The following is a 22690-nucleotide window of genomic DNA, read 5'->3' on the forward strand; positions in this document are numbered from 1 at the left end:
CAACATCACCCTAATACCGAAACCAGGCAAAGCCCCACAAAATAAGATGATTACAGACCAATATCCCTGATGAATGTAGATGCAAAAATTCTCAACAAAATATTAGCAAACTGAATTCAAAAATATATCAAAAGAATCATACACCATGACCAAGTGGGATTCATCCCAGGGATGCAAGGATGGTACAACATTTGAAAATCCATCAACGTCATCCACCACATAAACAGAAAGGAGGACAAAAACCACATGATCATCTCCATAGATGCTGAAAAAGCATTCGACAAAATTCAACATCCATTCATGATAAAAACTCTCAGCAAAATGGGCATAGAGGGTAAATTTGAAGGAGGTATTAAACAATTTTCATAGAAGCAAAAATTGAGGGAATTTACATCCCACAAACCATCTCTACAGTGTATTTTAAAAGGACTGCTATAGATGGAAGTGTTCCTAAGGCTAAATAGCTATCACCAGAGAAAATAAAACCACAGTAGAGGAAGGAGAAAAATTAATTACTAAGCAAATGCAAAATTAAATCAATTATTCACAAAGTCAGTCAAGAGATACACAAAGAATGCAGAATATGACATCTAATATATAAAGAGTGGAGGAGGAATAAAAAGGGAGAAAAAAATAAAGAACCCTTAGACTGTGTTTGAAACAGCATAATAAGCGAGTTAAGTTAGACTGTTAGATAGTAAAGAAGCTACCCTTGAACCTTTGAAACCATGAACCTAAAGCATTGCAATGGCAATAAGTACATACCTATCAATAATCACCCTAAATGTAAATGGACTGAATGCACTAATCAAAAGACACAGAGTCACTGAATGGATTAAAAAACAAGGCCCATCTATAAGCTGCCTACAAGAGACTCACTTCAAACCCAAAGACATACACAGCCTAAAAGTGAAGGGATGGAAAAAGGTGTTTCGTGCTACTAATAGGGAGAAAAAAGCAGGAGCTGCAGTACTTGTATCAGACAAAATAAATTTCAAAGGAAAGCAACAAGAGACAAAGAAGGATATTACATAATGATAAAGGGGTCAGCCCATCAAGAGGATATAACCATTACAAATACCTATGCACCCAACATAGGAGCACCTAAATATACGAAACAAATACTAACAGAATTAAAGGGGGAAATAGAATGCAATGCATTCATTTTAGGAGACTTCAACACTCCACCCACTCCAAAGGACAAAGCAACCAGACAGAAAATAAGGAAACAGAGGCACTGAACAACACATTACAGCAGATGGACCTAACAGACATCTACAGAACACTCCAGTCAAAAGAGCAGGATACACATTCTTCTCAAGTGCACGTGGAACATTTTCCAGAATAGATCACATACTAGGCCACAAAAAAAGCTTCCGAAAGATTGAAATTGTGCCAACCAGGTTCTCAGACCACAAAGGTAAGAAACTAGAAATAAATTATGCAAGGAAAATAATAAAGTTGCTGCTTTATATTACTGCTGCTCTCCTGAATTTTACTTCTAATTATAGGGTAACATGGGTAATTATTTCTACATTTATTGCAAAAGTTACACTAATTAATTATCAATTTTTCTAAGCAACTCAGAACAGGAAAATCATAATTTGATACCATCCTCAAAAACTCTCAATATTATACTAAGTATACGCATAATTCCTAATTAAGATAAAACCATCCAATAAGCAAAGGAACATTGACAATGAAGTTTACAAAGAAAAACTTAGAAAACAGGAGGAATTGACAGCAATACTGAATCATTTGACAGAACTAATGAGAGGTTTTACAGACACAAGGACCAAGAGAGTAACTCTGAACTTAATGTCTATTATACTTCACTGTCTACAAAAAAATGATGTCTTGACTTTTCTATGATCTGTGAAAGTCACATCAATTAGTCATACCATCAGATCAACAAAAACACTGATCAACAGAAAAATGGATAATTATTTGCTAGTATATGCATACAATGGTACACTATGCAGTGTAAACATGAACAATCTACAACTACTCACACACAACATAGATAAACCAAAATAATGTCCCAAACCCAAATACACCCAATCTCTGTTCCTACTCATTAAGAGTTCAAAACAAGCAGTTAATCTACAAGGCTAAAAATCAGGTTAATATTAACAACTTGGAAAGAACGGTCACAGAAATGATTAGGAAGGGACAAGTGAGGGGATTTCTGGAGTGGTGACAGGGTTCTGTTTATCTCTGTTGGTTACATAGAAGTGCTTGTTTTGAGATAATTCTTTTGTACACTTTTCTGTATGTTACAATAATTAAAAGCAACCTTTGGACCAAAAGGAAAAATAGTGTTTTTTTTTTTAATATTTCAACAGCCACCTCTAATGACTAGTAAACAACAGCAAAAACTCAGAATTAGAAACTTTTATTAGTACACAAGAACAAATAAATGATCCAAATATGCAGCTTAAGAAGTCAGAAAACAATAAAACAAGGAAAACAAAAATAAGAAATTAATACAAAGGTAGGATGAACCACACAACTGAAGAATGGAGTGAGTAAATCGAACAGCTGATTCTGTGTAAGGTAAAATACACAAACCTAAGGCAAGGTAATTGAGGAGTAAAAACCAAATATAAGAAATGAAAATGGGGGAAAAAAGATCCAAAAATAGAAGAATTCTTATGCTACAACAGCTTAAAAACATAAGGACAAATTCATAGGAAAACATAAATTACCAAAATTGGCTCGAAAAGAAACAGAAAATGCACATTTAAAATGAAAAAAAAAGTTGGGTCCAGCCAATTTTATGATAAGGTCTGTTATGAAAAGACCATTCTTATATGAATTTGAAAAGGAAAGTAAAACAACAATCTAGCAATTGCTAATGAAAAATCTATATTGTACTTATGAAGAGATGGCTTGCCAGTCTCCAGTAAGACAAAAATATGGCCGTGTGGTACTGTCTTTAATAACTAACTTACATAATTTCCAAGGGTGACTTTTATTATATACATTTTTCACTACCACATTACAATGAGGTTCCACTGTTGGGAAGCATCAAGCAAACCAGATTTTACCCATAGCTACAATTCTCTGCCCTCACTGCCTCTTCACCTAATCCAGTCTATTTCCCTCAGCTGTACTTTCTTTCTAGCCTCCACCATTATGCTCTCTAGAAACTGCCAAATAAAAAAATCTAAGTCTTCATGATGATCTTCAGCATATCCAGTTGCAAAACACCTTACATGGAATTCTTCTCTTTTCTTTCATTCCTATCTTATCAGTGCCATTTTTTCTAAAGACCTACAACCCCATCCATGTCATCTTGTACCACTTAAGTTAGTAAGTACAAAGGCTTCCACCCTCTTACAAAAACTTGTAATTCAAAAAATAATTCATTTGGTTTCAAGAAAACAGAATCAAAAGATAAAAACCCTGCTTATACAAAACTCAGAAAAGTAACTTCAAAACACGACAGAGAGCTCTCCTTGGAATAAACATTTATGAAGTATCCCAGACAAAAAAAGTAAAGAGGAAATTTTGGGAGAAAGGAAGTCTGTCCCAACCAGCCACCCTCTGTAACAGGGAGCTGCCCCAGCAAGTACTCATTTGGATAATTTGCAACCAAGACATAAGAAAAAGATCATGTTGCATAAGGTGAGTACACAATCCTCAAAACAAATGAGGGAAGACTTATCATTATTTAAAGAGAACAGAGTTAAAAGGACCAAACAAGAAAAAAACCTTAAAATTCAGAGTCTCAGAAATAAAAGGAGTCATATCCAAAAGCTTAGAGCAGAAGGTTGTGATAAACAAGTAGTTATGAAACAAAGCTAATGTATAAATCAGCAAAACATAAAACAGAATAGAGGCATTCTCCCAGAATATGACACATAAAAAGTACAGAGGAACAAAAAGGGACATGAAAAAGATATTCAGAAATTCTAATATTTAGAATATAAGAGAAAGCTAGGTAAAAAGAGGAGAAGCAGTACCTGAAGAAATAATAGCCAAGAATGTTGTTCTATCTCAGAGTTTAGAACAAGAGTTCTCAGACTGAGAGTGCCCACTCACCAATACGTAAGATAAATGAGTGAAACCCCCACACTTACACTGTTGGAAAACTTTGAAAAATGAAAACAAAGAGAAAACTACAAAAGTTATTAACAAAAAAGGATAAGAAGCTAGACTGATATTAGACCTCACATCTGCCAGCATGGGCACACTAAAATAAGAGAATTTACTAATCTCTGAGGAAAAAAAAGTTGATTTTAACCTTTCCCATCAAAGCAGTCTGAAATTGCTGTTTAGTTAAGAATCTTTCTCAATTACACTCTAAGTCCTAGAGGTAAGTACTGTGTTTTATTCACTCATAATACATTAGCTACAATCTAGACAGTTTGACTAGACAACATAAATACCTTAGAGGTATTCACTTTAGAGAAATTTAGAAAACCTTCAATTATTCTCAGGTTTCTGCATAATCCTTCTCTCTCCTCTCTACTGCTCAGTTCTATCAAAGCATTTCACAAGCCACTAAGGGTAAAAAAGAGTCAACATTCATAAAGCTGTCTAAGATTCCAAGCTGCAGTTTAGAATTCTATCTTATATTAAGAATTGGTAATTTGTGTATCTAAACAGTTATAATAAATTTAGTCAGAATTAAGTTACCTTTTTAAAGTTACACATTTAAAGACTCACTTATAGACTATAGACTATTTCACAGGTTTTTAAAACATGGGTAATTATTTATTCTCTTTTCTTTTATATAGTGATATAAAAACATAGTTCCATTTCTTTTTAAAACCATTTTCACTGGCATGGGAGAGGCACACAAATCAATGCACTTAGTTCTAGACTAGAATTCAAAGTCCAAAATTAAATTTTACCTATGATACACATTTTGGGCAACTGATTTTTACCAAAGGTCCTAAAACAATTCAACAGGAAAAATTAGTCTTTTTAACAAACAGTACTGGAAGAAATGGATATCCACATGCAAAAAATGGGATGGGACACCTATCTCCTACTATACATGAAAATTTACTAAAAATGTTTCATTGACCTAAATGTAAGAGCTAAAACTATATAACTCAAAAAAAAAAAACAACAACAAAGGAGTAAATTCTTTGTGACATAGATTAGGCAATGATTTCTCATACATGACAAAAAAACACAAGGCAACAAAAGAAAAATGAGAACTACACCAAAATTTAAAACTCCATGCTACAAACAATACCATTAAAAAAGTAAAAAGACACTTTTTAAACTGAAGAAAATATTTGCAAATTATCTATCTGAAAAGGGATTTTTATCCAGAATATATAAAGCACACTAACTACAACTGAATAATAAAAAGTAATCATTGAAAACATAGGCAAAAGATTCAAAAAGACATTTCTCCAAAAATGTACAAATGGCCAATAAGCACATGAAAAAATGATGCTCAATATCACTAGTCATTAGATAAATGCAGACAAGAACCACACAAGATACGGCTTCATCCTTTGGATAGCTATTATCAGAGACACGATAACAAAACTGGAACAGAGGTAGAAAAATTGAAACTCTTACATTACTGGTGAGAATGTAAAATACTGCAACCACTTTGGAAAACAGTGTGGCAGTTCCTCAAAATGTTGTTTGACAACGAGTTACCATAAGACCAAGCAACCCATTCATAACTAAGAGAAATGGAAACAAAAATCTGCACAAAAATGTGTGAATATTCATAGCAATTATTCATTTAAAGCTACAAAGAGGAAACGATCTAAATGTTTATCAACTGATGAGTGGTTAAACAAAATGTGCTATATCCACACAATGGGAAATTATTCAACCATAAATAAGAATGAAGCACTGATACATGCTACAACATGAATGAATCTAGAAAATATTATGGTAAGTAAAAGAAGCCAGTCACAAAAAGATCACATATTGTATGATTCCATTTTTATAGAATGTTCACAACAGGTAAATCCAAGATAGAAAATAGATTAATGTTACCTACAGTGGACGTGGGAGGGGTACAAGCAAGGATTGACTGCTAATGAGTATGAGGTTCCATACGGGGGGGAAAATATTCTAGAATTAGACTGTGGGTTGGTTGCATAACCTTGTGAATATAATAAAGACCATTTAACTGAGTAAACTGTACAATAAATGAGTATCTCGATAAAACTATTAAAAATATATATATACATACATTAGGCAATGATTTACACACACACACACACACACACTAATACTACCCACCCACATGTGAAATCTCCCTTACCCAAAAAAGATTTATAACATTTCTCTTGTCTTACCTCTTAAGGGCATCTTTGAGTTCAGGCACAGAACGAATACACTGAACTGTGGCATTCATGTAACAAGTGTTACCAAGGTTTGTCAATCCACATGGTAACTCCATCTGATAAGGAAAAAAAATTAAATCATTTTTATAAGATAACATAGCATATATAAATCACTAAAATTTCACTTTGAAGTACAATTTACCAACATACCAATTTATATATTCCACTTTCACCCTAAAGTAGTAATATTTAATTTCTCCAATAAAAAATTTTCCTGCATCATGCTGAAAATTATTCTGTATCTTAATTCTCTACTTGAAAATAAAAAGAACAATCACATCAGTCCTGTCTCCTTTGCAGGTTCATCATTAGACCAGGGTAGCAAAATACATAGAAATCCTTCAACAAAACAAAACAAAACAAACATACAAAACAGACGCTGGGTGGTAGAAGAAATAACATTTGATAAGTTTGTGTTGGCCAGTTTCTAAAGCAGTATTACATTTAAATTAAGGATAAATTTTACGTATTTTCAACTTGGAAGGTTTTAAGAAGTTAAGTATCCTGGCATTTAAACCACTTAGTACCTCTTTGAGCCTATCTTCCCATAATATAACAGTAAATACTAAAAATAGTGCTATCTGCCAAACACATAATTTATTATGGATATTAACTGATTTTATAATGAATTATCTGATTATAAACCTCCTTAAGCTAATTTCAAAAATACAACTTTTACTTACTGCTAAAAACATACTCTCAATATTAACTAAATCTTCAAAATATATGCTACCTTGCAAAAGATATCTTAGTAACTATACTTCTGAAAAGTAGTGATCAAATATATAAAATGGGGTGTGCCTTACAGCAGATGCTAGCTGTTCTTCTGTCATGTCTTCTACAAAGACAGTTTTAGCTGAGGGCTCCTCAGGAAGAGCATCTGCTGACCCCATCATTAGTAGAGTCATTCCCTGTTTAAAGAAAAAACTGATTTCATGAAAATGCTCTAAAATTTATGTCCAATGAAAGGGTCAAGACAGAGAAAAACACATAGTGCTTCTATTTGCAAGAAAAGGTAAATCTAGAGACACAACATAGATTAGTGGCTGCTAGGACTGAAGGTAGAAAGAGGGAGTGACTTTAAAAAGACAGGCATTTCTTCCTGGGATGACAGAAATGTTCTAAAATTAAATTGTGTGAAGGGTACACAACTCTGTCAATTACTAAAAATCAATGAATCGTTAAAAAAAAAAAAGAAAGTACTGGGGTAGCTGCTTCAGCCCAGAGGTCAACTGCTTATCTGCAAAAGGGACTGAGGAAACTTCTTTCAGTGATGGAACTTCTATACCTTGACTGTGGTAGTGGTTCTACAACTGTATAAAATTAAACAAATTCACCAAACTGTACACTGAAAAGCACATGAACTTTATATAAATTGTACCTCAACAGAGCTAACGTAAAAATAAATACTGTCATAAGTTGAGAATGTTTACAACATTGGAGGGGAGGGAATTCTTCAATCATTAACATTCAGTGGCATCATTTTTTCCCCATAACAAACTAAGCACTGATAAGATTCTGTGAATGTCTACTGTGTAACTAATGAGTGTTTACACTTGAAAAGAAATAATTTGAGCACCAAAGTCTCCATTATTGAAAAACATCAAGCTAACTACACAAATTTGTTCAAAATACTCAATTTTACAATTCTACACATTATTAACCTAGGGAATACTCACATTCAATACATATGTCATATCCCATACAACAGAATAACAATGATGACAGTCACCCTAAATCTCATAATCCTGAAATGTGAACATCTTACGCATTATCTTAATTGGAAGACATGAATACACGAGACAAAGGGTACGGAGGTTTAAAAAAAAAAAGGCAGTAAGAGAAGATTAAAAAAATCTAGATGAGGATTAAAATTAGGAATTTAATAAAGCCAACAACCTCATAACCTTAAGAGTACCTGTGTTATAATCCAAAAACCTTCATTCTATCATGTTATTGTTTATTTGAGCCTTCTGTAAGATAATAGTAAAGCATTACTAAGCTATCACTGAAGAATCTTTTTCCATAACAAGTCTCAGGAAAACCCATTTAAAGAATATACTAGCAATAGCCACTGAGAAAACACAATAGGAAAAAAAGAATACCAACAAATATCTAAGATGACACATAACAAGAAATATGTAATACTTTAACAAGAAAACAATAAAGTATTAATTAGGGATATTTTTAAAAACCTAAATAAAGGATATTACAGGTTTGTAGAGATACACTAGATAAATTTAATGGAATTCGTTTTTTTTCCATTTTTATTTTACTTTATTTTATTTTGGTATCATTAATCTAAAATTACAGAAAGAACATTATGTTTACAAGGTTCCCCCCTTCACCAAGTCCCCCCCACGTACCCCTTCACAGTCACTGTCCACCTGTGTAGTAAGATGCTGTAAAATCACTACTTGTATTCTGTGTTGCACAGCCCTCCCCGTGCCCCCACGCACTATACATGCTAATCGTAATGTCCTCTTTCTTTTTCCCTGCCCTTATCCCTCCCTTCCCACCCATCGTCCCCAGTCCCATTCCCTTTGATAACTATTAGTCCATTCTTGGGTTCTGTGGTTCTGCCGCTGTTTTGTTCCTTCAGTATTCCTTTGTTCTTATACTCCACATATGAGTGAAATCATTTGGTACTTGTCCTGCTCCACCTGGTTTATTTCACTGAGCATAATACCCTCTAACTCCATCCATGTTGTTGTGAATGGTAGGATCTTTTTTTCTTATGGCTGCGTAATATTCCATTGTGTTTATGTACCACCTCTTCTTTATCCATTCATCTACTGATGGACATTTAGGTTGCTTCCATATCTTGGCTATTGTAAATAATGCAGCAATAAACATAGGGGTGCATCTGTCTTTTTCAAACTGGAGTGCTGCATTCTTAGGGTAAATTCCAAGAAGTGGAATTCCTGGGTGAAATGGTATTTCTATTTTGAGCATTCTGTGGAACCTCCATACTGCTTTCCACAATGGTTGAACTATTTTACATTTCGACCAGCAGTGTAGGAGGGTGCCCCTTTCTCCACAACCTCGCCAACATTTGTTGTTGTTTGTCTTTTGGATGCTGGTGATCCTTGCAGGTGTGAGGTGATATCTCATTGTGGTTTTAATTTGCATTTCTCTGATGATTAGCGATGTGGAGTATCTTTTCATGTGCCTGTTGGCCATCTGGATTTCTTCCTTAGAGAACTGTCTATTTAGCTCCTCTGCCCATTTTTTAATTGGATTATTTGCTTTTTCTTTGTTGAGGTGTGTGAGCTCTTTACATATTTTGGATGGCAATTCTTTATCGGATCTGTCATTTATGAATATATTCTCCCATACTGTAGGGTACCTTTTTGTTCTATTGATGGTGTCCTTTGCTGTACAGAAGCTTTTCAGCTTGATATAGTCCCATTTGTTCATTTTTGCCTTTGTTTACCTTGCCCGGGGAGATATGTTCATGAAGAAGTCACTCATGTTTATGTCCATGAGATTTTTGCCTATGTTTTATTCTAAGAGTTTTATGGTTTCATGACTTACATTTAGGTCTTTGATCCATTTGGAGTTTACTTTTGTGTATGGGGTTAGACAGTGATCCAGTTTCATTCTCTTACATGTAGCTGTCCAGTTTTGCCAGCACCATCTGTTGAAGAGACTGCCATTTCCCCATTGTATGTCCATGGCTCCTTTATTGTATATTAATGGGCCATATATGTTTCAGTTAATGTCTGGAGTCTATTCTGTTCCACTGGTCTGTGGCTCTGTTCTTGTGCCAGTACCAAATCGTCTTGATTACTGTGGCTTTGTAGTAGAGCTTGAAGTTGTGAAGCAAGATTCCCCCCACTTTATTCTTCCTTCTCAGGACTGCTTTGGCTATTTGGGGTCTTTGGTGGTTCCATATGAGTTTTTGAACTATTTGTTCCAGGTCATTGAAGAGTGCTGTTGGTAATTTGATAGGGATTGCATCGAATCTGTATATTGCTTTGGGCAGGATGGCTATTTTGACGATACTAATTCTTCCTAGCCAGGCGCATGGGATGAGTTTCCATTTGTTAGTGTCCTCTTTAATTTCTCTTAAGAGTGTCTTGTAGTTTTCAGGGTATAGGTCTTTCATTTCCTTGGTTAGGTTTATTCCTAGGTATTTTATTCTTTTTGATGCTATTGTGAATGGAATTGTTTTCCTGATTTCTCTATCTATTAGTTCATTGTTAGTGTATAGAAAAGCCACAGATTTCTGTGTATTAATTTTGTATCCTTCACCTTGCTGAATTCCGATATTTGTTCTAGTAGTTTTGCAGTGGAGTCTTCAGGGTTTTTTATGTACAGTATCATGTCATGTGCAAATAGTGACAGTTTGACTTCTTCTTTACCAATCTGGATTCCTTGTATTGTTTTGTCTGATTGCCATGGCTAGGACCTCCAGTACCACGTTGAATAACAGTGGGGAGAGTGGACATCCCTGTCTTGTTCCCAATCTCAGATGAAAAGCTTTCAGCCTCTCACTGTTAAGTATCATGTTAGCTGTGGGTTTATCATATATGGCCTTTGTTATGTTGAGGTACTTGCCCTCTATGCCCATTTTCGAGTTTTTATCATGAATGGATGTTGAATTTTGTCGAATGCTTTTTCAGCATCTATGGAGATGATCATGTGGTTTTTGTCTTTCTTTTTGTTGATGTGGTGGATGATGGTGATGGATTTTCGAATGTTGTGCCATCCTTGCATCCCTGGGATGAATCCCACTTGGTCATGGTGTATGATCCTCTTGAGGTATTTTTGAATTCGGTTTGCTAATATTTTGTTGAGTATTTTTGCATCTACGTTCATCAGGGATATTGGTCTGTAGTTTTCTTTTTGGTGGGGTCTTTGCCTGGTTTTGGTATTAGGGTGATGTTGGCTTCATAGAATGAGTTTGGGAGTATTCCCTCCTCTTCTATTTTTTGGTAAACATTAAGGAGAATGGGTATTATGTCTTCTCTGTATGTCTGATAAAATTCCAAGGTAAATCCATCTAGCCAGGGGTTTTGTTCTTTGGTAGTTTTTTGATTACCGATTCAATTTTGTTGCTGGTAATTGGTATGTTAAGATTTTCTGTTTCTTTCTGGGTCAGTGTTGGAAGGTTGTATTTTTCTAGGAAGTTGTCCATTTCTCCTAGGTTTTGCAGCTTGTTAGCATATAGGTTTTCATAGTATTCTCTAATAATTCTTTGTATTTCTGTGGGGTCTGTCGTGATTTTTCCTTTCTTGTTTCTGATTCTTATGTGTGTTGATTCTCTTTTTCTCTTAATAAGTCTGGCTAGAGGCTTATCTATTTTGTTTATTCTCTCAAAGAACCAGCTCTTGGTTTCATTTATTTTTTCTATTGTTTTATTCTTCTCAATGTTATTTATTTCTTCTCTGATCTTTATTATGTCCCTCCATCTGCTGACCGTAGGCCTCATTTGTTCTTCTTTTTCCAATTTCGATAATTGTGACATTAGACTATTCATTTGGGATTGTTCTTCCTTCTTTAAATATGCCTGGATAGCTATATAGTTTCCTTTTAAGACTGCCTTTGCTGCGTCCCACAGTAGTTGGGCTTTGTGTTGTTGTTGTCATTTGTTTCCATATATTGCTGGTTCTCCATTTTAATTTGGTCATTGATCCATTGATTATTTAGGAGCATGTTGTTAAGTCTCCATGTGTTTGTGAGCCTTTTTGTTTTGTTTGTACAATTTATTACTAGTTTTATACCTTTGTGGTCTGAAAAGTTGGCTGGTAGGATTTCAATCTTTTGGAATTTACTGAGGTTCTTTTTGTGGCCTAGTATGTGGTTTATTCTGGAGAATGTCCCATGTGCACTTGATAAGCATGTGTATCCTTTTGCATTTGGGTGTAGAGTTCTATTGATGTCTATTATGTCCATCTGTTCTAGCGTGTTGTTCAGTGCCTCCATGTCCTTACTTATTTTCTGTCTGGTGGATCTGTCCTTTGGAGTGAGCGGTGTGTTAAAGTCTCCCAGAATGAATGCATTGCATTCTATTTCGTCCTTTAATTCTCTTAGTATTTGTTTCACGTATACTGGTGCTCCTGTATTGGGTGCATATATGCTTATAATGGTTATGTCCTCTTGTTGGACTGACCCTTTATCATTATGTAATATCCTGCTTTATCTCTTGTTACTTTCTTTATTTTGAAGTCTATTTTGTCTGATACTAGTATTGCAACACCTGCTTTTTTCTCTCTGTTGTTTGCATGAAATATCTTTCTCCATCCCTTGACTTTTAATCTGTGCATCTTTGGGTTTGAGGTGAGTCTCTTGTAAGCAGCATATAGATGGGTCTTGCTTTTTGATCCATTCTATTACTCTGTGTCTTTTAATTCGTGCATTCAGTCCATTTACATTTGGGGTGATTATTGAAAGATATGTACTTATTGCCATTGCAGGCTTTAGATTCATTGTTACCAAAGGTTCATGGTTAGCTTCTTTACTACCTTACTGTCTAACGTAACTTGCTTATTGAGCTATTATAAACACAGTCTGATGATTATTTCTCTCCTTTCTTATTCCTCCTCCTCCATTCTTCATACATTAGGTGTTTTGTTCTGTGCTCTTTTTAGGAGTGCTCCCATCTAGAGCAGTCCGTCTAAGATACCCTGTAGAGGTGGTTTGTGGGAGGCAAATTCCCTCAACTTTTGCTTGTCTGGGAATTGTTTAATCCCTCCTTCATATTTAAATGATAATCGTGCTGGAGACAGTATCCTTGGTTCAAGGCCCTTCTGTTTCATTGCATTAAATATATCATGCCATTCTCTTCTGGCCTGTAAGGTTTCTGTTGAGAAGTCTGATGATAGCCTGATGGGTTTTCCTTTGTAGTTGACCTTTTTTCTCTCTCTGGATGCCTTTAATACTCTGTCCTTGTCCTTGATCTTTGCCATTTTAATTATTATGTGTATTGGTGTTGTCCTCTTTGGATCCCGTCTCTCAGGAGTTCTGTGTGCCTCCGTAGTCTGAGCACCTGTTTCTCCCCCCCAGTTTGGGGAAGTTCTCAGCAATTATTTCTTCAAGGACACTTTCTATCCCTTTTTCTCTCTCTTCTTCCTCTGGTACCCCTATAATGTGGATATTGTTCCTTTTGGATTGGTCACACAGTTCTTTTGATATTGTTTCATCCCTGGAGATCCTTTTATTTCTCTCTGCATTAGCTTCTATGCGTTCCTGTTCTCTAGTTTCTGTTCCATCAATGGCCTCTTGCATCTTATCCATTCTGTTTATAAACCCTTCCAGAGTTTGTTTCACTTCTGTAATCTCCCTCCGGACGTCTGTAATCTCCCTCCGGACTTCATCCTTTAGCTCTTGAATATTTCTCTGCAGCTCTGTCAGCATGTTTATGATTTTTATTTTGAATTCTTTTTCAGGGAGACTGGTTAGGTCTGCCTCTGCAGATCCTTTCTAAGGTGTAACTATCTTGGACTGGACCAGATTTTTTTGCCTTTTCATGGTGAAAGCAGTAGCTGTAGGCAGGTTGCAGGTGTGTCAGCTGGGAGAAGAATGTCCTTTCCTGCTTTCTGGATGCCTTGCCCTTCTCCACTGCCTGTGACGGTTACTCTCACTCCTGGAGCAGCCACTGGGTTAGTCTCCTAAGCTGCTGTGGGCGGGGTGTCCGTCAGAGCAGCGCGGAGCCCTGCGGGGAGTGACAGGCACACCAGGTGCGCTCCTCCATGCTAGCGGCAACCCTGCTGGGCAGCTGTGTAGCAACAGCGGCCTTTGGGTCTGGCGCGGGCAGCTGTGCGTTGGGCTGGGATTCCGGTCAGCTGCTGGGAGCACACCTGCTCCCTCTGGCTCTGCTGCAGGTGCACATGGGGCTCTTCCGCGCAGGCTTCTACCGGGCTCCTCTGGCTTCACTGCCGCCGGTGCGCACAAGCTGCACCTGGGCTGTTCAGTTGCACCGCTGCGGGCTAGCACAAGCCTCTCCTGTGGCACACGAATCTGCTCTCAGTCCCTTCTGGCGCTGCCATCCCCGGTGTGCGCTGCCACTCTCCTGCTACTGGGCCAGTGTTGGGGTCCGCCCCAGTTGGAGGAATGACTGGCAGGCTGCTTATTGCCATGAGGGGCTTCAGAGCTGCACTGCTTCCCCGGGGTATAGGACGCCTAAGTTTCCCCGGTATTCCCAGCTGCCAGGACAACTTCGTCCAGCTATGGGGTCCCTGTCTCTTTAAGACTTGCAGAAAGTACTCACTTTTCTTTTTGTTTCAGGGGCGCCGGTTGCGGGGACCTGCCCATAGGTTTTGCTTTTGTTTCTGTAACATCCAGCACCCTGTGCACCTTGTGTTGGCGTTCCGGGTGTGGATTTCTAGAGCTGGTTGTTTAGCACTCCTGGGCTTTCACTCCCTCCCCGTTCTGACTCCTTTCTTCCCGCCGGGTTTTGGGGTGGGGTAGTGTTCAGGTCCCACCTGGCCGCAGCTTGTATCTTACCCCCTTCGTGTGATGTTGAGTTCTCACAGGTGTAGATGTATCCTGGCTGTTGTACTGCATCTACTGGTGTCTCTTTTAGGAATAGTTGTACTTATTGTATTTTCATAAATACATATGTTTAGGGGAGGAGATTTCCTCTGAACTACTCACGCCGCCATCTTCCCGTTACCCCCCTGGAATTCCTTTTTGAAACTTTACAGAATTATTCATTCATGTAGCAGATTTATACCCATGACAATAGCTAAGAAATTTCTGAAAAAGAACAATGAAGGAATATTAAAACAATGTCATTTAAAATTAAAAAAAGAGAGTACACAATGAAGAATGTAATAGTGGACAGTAATTTAGGAAAAAAATTCCTATCATTTCTCCATTTCCTGGCATGGCATACCCAAAAGGAATTACAAATCAAGGATTTAAATGTAAAAATATGAAATAGTTACAGATACATATAAGTGAATTTAAAAAGTTTCTGCTGTTGGAAATTTCTAAAATTTTCTAATGTTGACATAAAGATGAAAGAACTAAAGTCACTAACTACATAAATCTTGAAAATTTCCATGAAACATTACTAAATCAAAATTTTAAAGGATATACTAGAAAAAAATTATATATAGGCACCTAAAAAAATCAGTTAAGGCAAACACAACAGAAAGATGGGCAAAAGAGATAATTAGAAAACAAAAGACAAATTAATAAGTAAGCTTCTAACTTAAGAAGCTAGTAAAAGCATTCAAAAAATGTTTTTAAGTAAAAGGAGGAAATGAAGCACAGAAGAGAAATGAATGAAATAATAAATGAAAACAAGCAAAAGCTGATTCTTTGGGGTGGTGGAGGGATTAATGAAATTGACAAACCTCTGGCTAGATGAGGAAAGTGAGGGAGAAATCATTTGGCAAATATCAGGGGGCCAAAAGAGAGGTAGAGAACAGCACTACACTACAGATTCTAGAATAAAAGGAAAACAGAAGTGTATTATGCCAATCAGCTCAACAATTTTAATTAAATGGACCAATTCCTTAAAATACACCAATTACCTAAACTGCTGTGAAAGAAAATATAACATCTGAATAGTCCTACATTTATTAAAGACACTAATAAATTCTTAATAAGAAATTCTTATTTTTCCCCACAAAGAAAGCTCTAAATCCAGAGAGCTTCACTGAAGAACTCTATGAAACATTTAAAGAAAAAAACAATACACTCTTTCAGAAAAGAGGGAAGTAGAGATGCTTCCTAACTCATTTTACGAACCCAGCATTACACATAGCAACATCAAAGAAAATTCAAGAAAACTACAAACCAGTATCTCTCATGAAGAGATACAAAATCCCTAACAAAATACTACCAAATAGAATTCAGCAATATATAAAAATAAAATACATAATGACCAAATGGGGTTTATTCTAAGAATATAAAGTTGATTTCCTATTCAAATAAACAGTTCATGACATTAACAGGTTAAAAGATTTAAAAACAAGTATCATCAATAAATACAGGAAAAATATTTGTTTTTCCTTTAAAAAAAAATTGAACTCATTCATGAAAAAACTTCCAGCAAACTAGAAATAGAGAAGAACTTCCTCACCTGATGATGAACATCTGTAAAAAAATATCCAACTAAGACTGGAAACTTTTCTTCTCAGATAAGGAAGAAAACAATGATGTCCACTATCAATCATTTCTACTGAACATTGTGCTTAAAATCCTAACCAGTGCAATAAAAGAAAAAAAAAAAGGCTGAGTTTTGAAAAGGAAAAAATGAAACTGTTCTTATTTGCAAATGACCTGATTACCTACAATATCCTAAGACACTAAAAGGTAAACTCAGCAAAGTCACAGGATACAAGGTCAATATACAATCATTAATTCTACTTCTGTTTGTTAGCAATAAGCAACCGGAAAATGACATTTGGAAAATACCACTTATGAGAACATCAAATACTATGAAATACTTGATATATTTATAAAAATATGTAGAAGATCCTATATTGAAAATATAAAACTTTGTTGTGAGAAATTTTAAGATCTAAATAAATGTTTGTAGATTAGAAGACTTCATATTACTATGTCCCAAATTGATACATAGATTCAATATAATTACAATCAAAATCTCAGCAGGTTCTTTTGCAGAAAATGACAAGCTGAATCTAACATGTGTTAGTAGACATGCAAAATGTCTTAGAAGAGCCAACACAGTTTTGAAAAAAAAAAAAAAGAAGAATGAAGATAATGAGGAGTGGTACTAGGTAGATACATATGCATATCAGTGGAAAAGAACAGACCCAGAAATAGACCCACATGTGTATGGTGAACTGATTTTTCAACAAAAGTGTTCAGTACAATGGGAAGTATAGTCTTTTCAACAAATGGTGCTCGCATAACTGAACATTTATGTGGAAAAAATAAACCTCAGCCACTATTTCAAAACAAAGACAAGAATGCTCAAAACAGATGATACACCTAAATATAAAAGCTACAACTAGTAATGTTTAAAAATTCTCTTGTGACACTGATATAGGCAAAGTTTTCTTAGGATGCAAACACTAAAAACTATAAAGATATTAATAAATTAGACTTCAACAAAATTTAAAACATCTGTTCAACAAGACACATTTTAAAAACTTTTAAAAGGCCACTGTAGCTCCAGGGGGAAGGGTGTTCCTGGCCTGGGACAAATCCTAATCCGCTAAAACTGAAATAAGTCAAGGGAAAGGGTAGGGTGGGAGAAACCATTTTTATTGCTTACAACTTGGCTCAATTTCACTGGCCCGGCACAGCTCCATCCGTTCCTCACAGCCAGGTCATGCACACTTCCCAAGTCCTTTCTCCCCAGTCCACTTGCGCCAGGCCCCATTTATTGCTGCCACAGTGCAGGCGCTACTTCCATGCCCACCCCTTCCAGAAAGAAGTCCATGGGCAGGTCCTTGATGACTGGCAAACACCAGACCAATTACATACCAGGAACGGAGGGGAGGAGAGAGTGGCCATTTCTCTCTCTATCCCTTGCCCCAGAGGCTACAGGAGGCTGCAGCAGTAAATACCTATTGATATGTAAATAGACTAATAAGGCCAGGTAGGGGATTCTGGAAATTCTGATACATACCCAATAGCCACAGACTGGGGAGAATACATTCACAGTCTATGTATCTCACAAAAGACATATCCATTATATATTAAGAATATTCAAAACTCAAAAGAAAGTACTCAACTAAAAAATAAAAGATCTGAACAGACATTTCAAAAAAATAAGCTGGCAGTAAACTCATGAAATAATGTTCATTATCACTAGTCAAAAAAATGCCAAGTAAAACCATAACCAAGTATCACTACACACCTACCAGAATGGCTAAAATACAAATGACCAATATCATCATATCCTGGTGATATACTGCTCTCACATATTGCTCATGGGAATGTAAAATGGTACAACCACTGCGGAAAGTGCGTGCCTTTCTTACAAAGTCAAATATATACTTAACTATATGATCCAGCAATTTCACTCCTAATGTGTTTATGCAAGAAAAATGAAAGCATGCATCTATAAAGAGAAAGGTTCCCAGCAGTTTTGGTCATATAGTTAAAAAGTAGAAACAAAATTATTCATCAACATATAGACAAGTAAATACACACAAAAAAAAAGAAATAAAAGGGACTAAATTCTACAATGGGCAAAGCTAAAAATACACGTACAACTGTAGTCTCAAAAAAAGAGGTGAGGGAAGGACAGAAAAAATATCTAAAATAGCTAAAAATTTTTCCCAATTTAATAAAAGCTACAAAACCATAGATCCAAGAACTTCAGAAAGAATAAACAAAGAAAATCGAACCAAAACAACGTAATTACATTGCTGAAAACCAAAAAAGAGAAAAATCTCAAAAGAACCCAGGGAAAAAAAGATATATTACATGCAGAGAAACGAAGATTAAGAATGATAGCAACTATTCAAATCAGAAGACGCCTTTCAAGTATTCAAAGTGTTATTCTAGAATCCCATACCTACCAAAAACTTTCAAAAAGGAAAATGAAGTTTTTCAAAAAAATAAAAGCAGATACAATTCACAGACATGCTCTGCAAAAATTTAAAGGAAGTTCTTAGGGCAGAAGAAAATAACATCTGGATCTGACCCAAAGGAAGAGTGCCAAAATGAGTTTTCTACATTTTTTAATGTCTTTAAAAAGATAATGACTATTAAAAGTAAAAGTAAGAGCAATGTAGTAATAAGTTTCTAACAAATGTAGAAGTAAATTCTATGACAACAATAGTACCAATGACAGAAGCAAGGAAATAGAAGTATACTGTTGGAGTCATCTTTTACTGTACCTGAAGTCATTTGTTATTTGAAGGCATACAAAATTTGTGTATAAAAGCTATAAGCACTTAAAGAAAAATTACTAGTTTTAAATGTTTATTTAAGACAAGGTATAAAAATTAATGATTTAAGCATCTTAAAAAGCAGGAAATTTTTTACAATTTAAACACAAAATAGAAAAAAAAGGAAATAATTTAAAGAGTAGAAAATAAAATAGAAAATGGGTAATATATAAAATGAACAGCTAAAAATTAAAATACTTATTGATAAATCCTAGCGACACTGACCAAAAAAAAAAAAATAAGCAAAAACATATATTACTAATATCACGAATGAAAGAGGAAACATCAATAAATAATGTTAACAGATATAAAAGAATAATTAATGTTCTGGATATCATAAACAACTTTATGCCAATAAATTAAACATATTTAAAATACACAACTTCCCCAAAAGAGAAAACTCAAAAAAACTGACATAAGAAAATATAGAAAATCTAAATAGCCCACGTCTATTAAGAAACTGCACATCAATCAAATTCCAAGAAAACCAAGGTCCATATACAATTCACCTGTAAATTATTTCAAATATTTACAGAAACCATACTAATCTTGAAAAAAACTTTCAGAAAAAAGAATGGGAATACTTCAATTCTAATGAATTCAGTATAACTCTAATAACAAAATGAAAGATTGTTATAAAATAAAAATATTAATATCTCTCAAGAACATAATGTAAATATCCCTAAAAACACGAGAAACTTAAATCCAGCAATATGTGAGAGATAAATAAGTACATCACAAATTAGTGAGGCCCAAATGTTTTCTGTGAACCCCTATCAATCTGAGATTCATTCACAGAGCCAGCAAGGTCATAACTACTTTCATAATAATACCAAGATGTTATTTCTCTTTTCCAGTGTGTTGACATCTGCACTGATGGTGGTAAATCAATAGTGGCTAAAAATTTTAACAGTTTAGCATCAAAGCAGTGACATAAAAATGAACTGGTAAAAATTATTGACTTTACTGAAGCTCAACCTTTAAATACATTTCTTCTTGGCAGTCTGTATGATGGAATGGGAAGTACCCATAAAAAACTTACTTCTACTGGCAACCAAAATGACCTTCAGCAGATGAATGAATAAATAAAATATGGTACATCCAAACAATGGATTATTTAGCACTAAACAGAACTGAGCTATCAAGCCATGAAAAACATGGAGGAGATTTAAATGCATATTAAAAAATGAAAGAGGTCTACCTGAAAAAGCTACATACTTTATGATTCCAAATATGTGACATTCTAGAAAAGGCAAACCTATGGATATAATAAAAATACCAACAGTTGCCAAGAGTTTGGGGGGAGGAGGGGATGAAAAGGCACAGCATAGAAGATTTTTAGGACACTGAAACTACTCTGTATGACACTAAAATGGTGGATACATTATACACCAAACCCATAGAATGTATGACATCAAGTTTGAACTCTAATGTAAACCATGTACTTTGTGTAATGGTGATGTGTCAATGGAAGTTCATCAATTATTACAAATGTACCACTCTGGTAGGGGATGTTAATACTGGGAGTATCAACATTTTCCCATTATAAAGGTACATGTGAAAATTCTGTACCTTCTGCTCAGTTTTGCTGTGAACCTAAAATTGCTCTAAAAAAAAACAGTCTATTAAAAAAATTACAAAGTGCCAATCAAATTTTAAAAACACACACACACACTTCTGTATACTTAAGTATCATAGTTGTCTTCAGGATAAGCTCGTGTAAATGTCTGAGTTGCAAACTGGACTAATTCCTCATTTTTAATGGAATACAGTTTTTACTTAAAACAACTGACAAGTTACAGGTTTTCAGACTTGCATAATTAGCCAACATTCCCCCAAAAATGAATGAAGTGAACTTGTTGCTTTAGGGAAAACAACTAAAATATTTATAGTTGCCAATGACAAAATTAGAGCTTTCAAAGTGAATAATTAGCATTGTATTTGTCACTATGCACCTGGCAGCTTTCCAGTATTACTTTTCTAATGAGGTTGGCAGTTATGAATTTATATGACGAAGTTATTTTAATGAATGCAATTTTTAAATATTGTATAATGAAATGCATCAACATTCATAAGATCTAAATAACTCAGAAAACCATTATTTTCCAAATGACCAACAGAGGATGTTACAAAATCATGCATGGGTATAAGATCCATTCTAAGTACAAAACAGACAAATACATTTTAATGTATAAAAAGTCACTGATGTGGTTTATATAAATAATAAACTGAATAATGAGTTTTGACATACTATAAAAGAGTGTTCAAAATTTTACCTGAGAAAATCCTTCCCTTTTCCATCTATTTACCTACGTGAGGCCAAATTTCTTGTACATACTTCAACCAAATCAACATTTCACAACAAACTGAATGTAGAAGCAAATACGAGACTCAATTATCTTCTACTAAGCTATATTGTCAAAAACTTTGCAAAAATGTAGAACAATACCAGTCCTTTCACTATTTTGAACATGGATGGACCTAAATGGTATTATGCTAAGTGAAGTAAGTCATAAAGAAAAAGACAAATACCATCTGATTTCACTTACAAAAAACAAAAATGAACAAATAAAACTGAAATAGACTCCAACACAGAATAGACTGATGGCTGCCATGACACAGGGTGGTGGATGAAGGAGAAAAAGAGAAATTAGTGAGAATGTCTGTCATCTTGACTGGGCAATGGTTACACGAGTGAGTACACATGTCAAAATGCATCAAGGTGTACATTAAGATTTATGCTTTTCGTATGTATCTCAGTATGAAAAGATTTTTAAATAACTTTAAAAAAATCAGTGAGACTAACCAGATTATCAGAATAAAGGAGAAAAATCAGATGATCATTTTAATAGGAAGCACTTAACAAAATTCAACAGATGTTCATGATTTAAAAGGTCTTAGTGAACCAGGAAAAGATGAAGATGTCTACTCTTCACTTTCTACTCAACACAATTAGAAGTCCCAGTGAAGTAAGACAATAAAAAGAAATGGAAGTCATAAAAATTGGAAAGGGAGATATAAAACTGCCTCTAATTGCAGATGACATGCTTATGTACATAGAAAACCCAATGGAATCTACAAAAAAATACTGGAACTATCATGTGAATTTAACAAGGCCACAGGATGAAAGTAAACAGTATTTTTATAATCTAGCCATGAACACTGGAAAATGAAATTTTTTTAAAATATTGTTTTCAACAGCCAAGAAATACTTAGTTCCAAGAATCTAACAGAAACTGTGTACCATCTCTATACTGAAAAACTACAAACCTCAGAAAGTTCTAAGAGAATATAAAGACCTAAATAAACACAGAAGTACACCACATTTAAGGATTTTAATACTCAACATTGTTAATATGTTCATTTTCCTGAAATTAAACTATAGAGTCAATGCAATCTCAAACAAAATTCCAGGAGTCCATTTAGAAACTGACTAATTCTAAAATTATAAGGAAATGCAAAGGAGCTAAAATAGCTAAAATATTCTTGAAGTCTTATCTTAAGACTTATTATAAATACTTGGTAATCAAG

General features: G+C 35.0%; 1 protein-coding gene across 5 annotated transcripts in view; it reads right to left on the reverse strand.

The window, feature by feature from the left end:
* Nucleotides 1–22690, reverse strand: part of USP14 (ubiquitin specific peptidase 14) — a 64543-nt gene that overhangs the window by 34045 nt on the left and 7808 nt on the right. For 3 of the 5 annotated variants that reach the window (XM_037017991.2, XM_037017995.2, XM_037017988.2), the window contains 2 exons: nt 7139–7243; nt 6285–6388 (listed from right to left, as the gene is read on the reverse strand). In XM_037017991.2, the coding sequence (XP_036873886.1) occupies nt 6285–6388; nt 7139–7243 (209 nt within the window). The remainder of the gene's footprint in view (nt 1–6284; nt 6389–7138; nt 7244–22690) is intronic. The other 2 variants (XM_037018000.2, XM_037018010.2) reach the window with 1 other exon arrangement.

Source organism: Manis javanica, chromosome 9, assembly GCF_040802235.1.
Source record: "Manis javanica isolate MJ-LG chromosome 9, MJ_LKY, whole genome shotgun sequence".
NCBI lineage: Eukaryota > Metazoa > Chordata > Mammalia > Pholidota > Manidae > Manis > Manis javanica.